General features: G+C 33.7%; 1 protein-coding gene across 1 annotated transcript in view; it reads right to left on the bottom strand.

The window, feature by feature from the left end:
- The window catches only part of LOC137648181 (trypsin-1-like), a 5,558-nt gene extending 4,472 nt beyond the window's left edge, over positions 1 to 1,086 (bottom strand). Inside the window, exon 1 of the mRNA XM_068381109.1 lies at positions 1,000 to 1,086. Within this exon, the coding sequence (XP_068237210.1) occupies positions 1,000 to 1,086 (87 nt within the window). The remainder of the gene's footprint in view (positions 1 to 999) is intronic.
- Between the last annotated feature and the right edge of the window lie 3,914 nt (positions 1,087 to 5,000).

The raw sequence follows: 5,000 nt of genomic DNA, 5'->3' as shown, positions 1-5,000 counted from the left end.
TTTTAATTTTGAATATAAGTGTATTTTCTTTTCTCATATTTCACGCAGAGAAGGAAATATGGCTTAGAAACATGGTTTCTTTTTAGGACTTGTGTTTTGTTTTAGTTATTTTCAAAAGATTCCATTTATATCAATCAGAGGAACTTTGGAAATGTGAGTGGTTATTGTCGAAGCAGTGAACTATATATTTACACAGGTTCATGAAGTATTATATGGACGAAAACCAATTCATGCATACACATAGAATAACATATACTTATTAGTTTATGTACATGAACACATATGTATATATGCTGGCAATCATAATTTGTTTCGAGTTTGCGCAGTGGATTCGTGAGGGCTTTTGGCACCTCGGGAAAAGTCCTTTATGTCATTCCTAAATGGGGGGAGGGGGTGTCTCTTTATTTGAGTGAATTACTTTTCATCTTAGCAAGAGATTATTTGTCATCATTATTTCATATATATTGTGTTGAAAACAAAGCATTTTTAATTTATACCATGATATTATGGAATGAATTCGATTTCTCAAACTTGGATAATTGTTTCATAGATAATATATGTAAATGATTTCTTTGCCATCATAAATAAATTACAAAATGTTGATAAGGTAAATAGAATGTAGCCTACAGTAAAGCATCAGATTAACCAGTAACTTAATCACCAAAGATAATTGGCAAATTAAATAAATGTGACTTAAGAAAGAAGACTAGAAGGGCACTCAGTAGAGAGCACGACTTCGCCACGCCAAACAGTCTTATTTTGCTCCTGAATCCTTATTGCTGTGTAAAACTTCAATAAATAAGCCAGTAGACATGGTTGAAAACATACCCTTCGCCAAACCTTCGATTTTTGCGATTATTTTCAAAGTACTACCGCGTACTTTTACTTCGTTGTATTTTCTTCTAATCTAGTGGATTGGTCCTTGAGTCATACAGCGCATGTAACTGATCAAGTTTTTAGTGAGTTCAACTGAAATCCATTGCCAGACAGGTAACCTACATAACACTGTGATTCATTTCCATAGAAGTATGAACGTTTTAGACGAACTTCAGAAGTCAGACACGAATCTTTTACAGCAACTTGCATTCGGATACCTCTATTTGAATTTTGATTAAATGTCCTTCTAGAACTCAATGCCGTTCTGTTTAAAGCATTATTTTCTACTGATTTCGTGACCCAACACGAACTTCAAACCTATAAATGCAGATTTCTTAGGGTTTACAGGAAATAAACTCCCATGGAATTTATTTGTAACACGAAAATATTCTTCAGATCCCAAAGATAGTGAATAGGTAATTAATGAGGAGTTATAACCTATAGTTTATTTGACCTTATAGATCCCTTTTAAAGTTATAACTAATGAGATAGAGAATGTTAATTACAAAGATGGTGAGAAATTTTATGTGTCAAGAAAAGAGAGAGAGAGAGAGAGAGAGAGAGAGAGAGAGAGAGAGAGAGAGAGAGAGAGAGAGAAAGAGAGAGAGAGAGCCTTAACTTACCTTATTTCCTTATTTTTTGTTTGGGTTTCCCCAGGTCCCTCAGTGTGAGGCACCTCGTATATCCACCAGAGAGTTGTTAATGCATCTTCCGGTGTATTTTGCATCTTCCAGTCTTGGATGGTCTGGGATGCATCTTAGGTATTTATCGAGCTTATTCTTAAACACATCTACGCTCACTCCTGATATGTTTCTTAGATGAGCTGGCAGCACATTAAATAGTCGCCGCATTATCGATGCTGGTGCGTAGTGGATTAATGTCCTGTGTGCCTTCTTTAGTTTTCCTGGTATATTTTTTGGCACTATTAATCTACCTCGGCTTGCTCTTTCTCATATTTTAAGCTCCATGATGTTTTCAGTAATTCCTTCTATTGGCTTCCATGCTTGTATTATCATGTAGCGTTCTCTTCTCCTTTCTAGACTATAATTTTAAAATTTGAAGTCTTTCCCAGTAGTCAAGGTCCCTAACTTCTTCTATTCTAGCAGTATAGGACCTTTGTACACTCTCTATTTGTGCAATATCCTTTTGGCAGTGTGGGTACCATTTCACATTGCAGTACTCAAGTGTACTACTTACATAAGTTTTGTAAAGCATAATCATGTGTTCAGCTTTTCTTGTTTTAAAGTGTCTGAATAATATTCCCATTTTTGCTTTACATTTAGCCAACAGTGTTGCTATTTGATCGTTGCATAACATATTCCTATTTAACATTACACCAAGGTCTTTAATTGCTTCCTTGTTTGTGATTGTCTCGTTATTAGGTCCCTTGTATGCATATACCATTCCTTCTCTGTTTCCATAATTCATTGATTCGAATTTATCGGAGTTAAATACCATCCTATTTATCTCCGCCCATTCATATATTTTGTTTAGATCTCTTTGTAGTGAGTTCCTATCTTCATCACAAGTAATTTCTCTACTTATTCTTGTGTCATCGGCGAAACTTCTCACTACAGAGTTTTCAACATCGCAGTCTATGTCTGAGATCATAATGACAAACAGCAGTGCAGCTAAAACCATACCTTGTGGCATGCCAGATATTACCTGAGCTTCATCCGATTTCTTGTCATTTGCAACCACTATCTGTTTTCTGTTTTGCAGGAATTCTTTTACCCATTTTACTATCTTTCCCACAATATTATGCTTTCTCATTTTTTTCTCTAATATATTGTGGTCTACCTTGTCAAAGGCTTTTGCAAAATGTAGATAGAACACATCTGTGTCTTTTTCACTTATCATATTTTTGTATATGTTTTCATAGTGTGCTATCAGTTGGGTTTGTGTACTTTTTCCAGGCACAAAACCGTGTTGACCTATATTAAACAGATTATTTTTAACCAAATGATCCATTATTTTCTTTTTTATTACCCTCTCATACACTTTCATAATATGTGATGTTAGACTAACAGGTCTATAATTGCTTGTCTCTAGTCTTGATCCACTTTTGAAGATAGGGGTTATATAACCTAATTTATGTTTAAAATATATCTCGCTCATATCTACACTTTGTCTTAGCAGTATTGCAAGCGGCTTCGCGATAGTGTTTGCAGTGGTTTTTAACAAAATCACTGGAACTCCATCTGGTCCGGCTGCCGATTCATTTTTAATTTCGTTTATAGCCTTGACAATATCTGCTTCATTAATATCTATATCCGTTAGATATTCAACATTTTCTTCTCTCATTTCTGTTTCATTATTCTCATTTGCAATTCTTGGCGTGAACTCACTCTTATATTTTTCTGCTATGTTGCATATTTCTTTTTTTTCATTCGTTAGCCGTCCTTCAATTCTTAGAGTGCCTATTTATATTCTCCCTTTATTCATCTTTTTTGCATAGGAGTAAAGTACTTTGAGGTTTCTTTTTATATTTTGAAGTGTCCTTTCTTCTAAATCTCTTTTTTCATTTTCTTTTGACTGTATAATCTTTAGTTCTGCATTTTCTATCTTACATTTTATTTCAATCATTTTCCACAGATTTTTTTCTTTTGCAAGATTTTTCTTCCACTTTCTAATTTTCTGAAATAAGATCCTTCTGTCTCTTGGTATGCACATCTTTTGCTTATTGTTTTTTTTGGTACATATTTTTCAACAATTTTCTCCTGTATTTTGTACAGTATGTCCGTATTTACTTGTATATTATCACTTACAAATACATTTTTCCATTTTTTATTCAGTTCTTCATTTATTTCTGACCATTTTATATTCTTACTGTAAAATTTATATTTTCCATATCCTTCCCAAAGTTTTGTGCTTTTATTAATTCTGTGATCACTTGCTTTGGAATGAACTATCAATTCTATGACATTGTGGTCTGAAATTCCCGTGTTATACACTATTATTTCTTTAACATAATTCACCTCATTCACAAATACTAGATCTAGGACATTTTCCTTTCTTGTTGGAATGTGGTTTATTTGTTGCATTTTATGTTCTAATAGCATATGTTGAAGCTTTTCAAATTGCCTCTTATCTTCTGCGCTACTATTACTCTCTTTTTTATATGTATACATACAACCACTTTCTTCTATCCGTTCTTTCCAATCCATGAAAGGGAAGTTAAAATCTCCTGATAGGAGTATATTCCAGTCTTTATGGTTTTTACATATATCATCTATTTTTTCTATTATCATGTCAAACTCCTTAGTATTTGGGGGTCTGTAAACTACAATATTCACTAGTTTTTCAAATTCAAATTCTACCGCAATCAATTCACATTCTGTGTTACTGTATTTTTCACAGACTTTTCCTTGATTTATGTCTCTTTCATATATTGCGGTTCCCCCTTGATTCCTATTTTTTCTGTCTGATCTATAAGTTTGGAAACCCTTTACCTGGTCATCACTGCTAGTCTCTTGGGAATACCATGTTTCACTTATATTTAATATATCTATTTTTTTCAATTTGGGTTAGTTCTTCTAAGAACTCTATTTTCCTTTTAGAGTTACTCGTGACTAAACCCTGTGCATTCATCACTATTATGGTTTGTGTTTCATCCCCATTATTTAATATTGGTAATAATATGGATTCTCCCATGCTTCCTTCCTGTTCTGATATGATGTTCTTTTCTTCATTTCCCGGAATTCTGCCATTAAAAATTCCAACTTTTCTATTATGTTTGTTCTTTCGCCTTCATATTTATTTTTGTGTGTATACCTGCAATTATCCCCATATCTGCACCAACCCCTGGCATTATAGATGCATTCTTTGTAGTTGGGCTCTAAATGTGCAGATTTGGGTTGAAAGGCCTCATATCTTGGGGCTCTTGGTTCATAGCGCGGTATATACACGGCCTGCTTTTTTGTTTCTTTTTTAGTTTCTTTTTTGCTTTCATTTTTCTTTTCAGTTTGCTGAGTTTTCTTACTCTCATTCATAGTTGCAGGATGCATATATCGACATTTTTTGTTGAAACTGCATCCTTTTCCTTCTTTTAGGGTTTTGCATATTTTTGGATGGAGATCTCAGCATTTGTCTCCATATCCATCTAAATACGCACATTTACCATA

This window comes from Palaemon carinicauda, chromosome 10, assembly GCF_036898095.1.
Source record: "Palaemon carinicauda isolate YSFRI2023 chromosome 10, ASM3689809v2, whole genome shotgun sequence".
In the NCBI taxonomy this organism is placed as follows: Eukaryota; Metazoa; Arthropoda; class Malacostraca; order Decapoda; family Palaemonidae; genus Palaemon; species Palaemon carinicauda.
The sequence above is the reverse complement of the archived record's forward strand: the minus strand, read 5'-3'. Positions and strand labels throughout refer to the sequence as shown.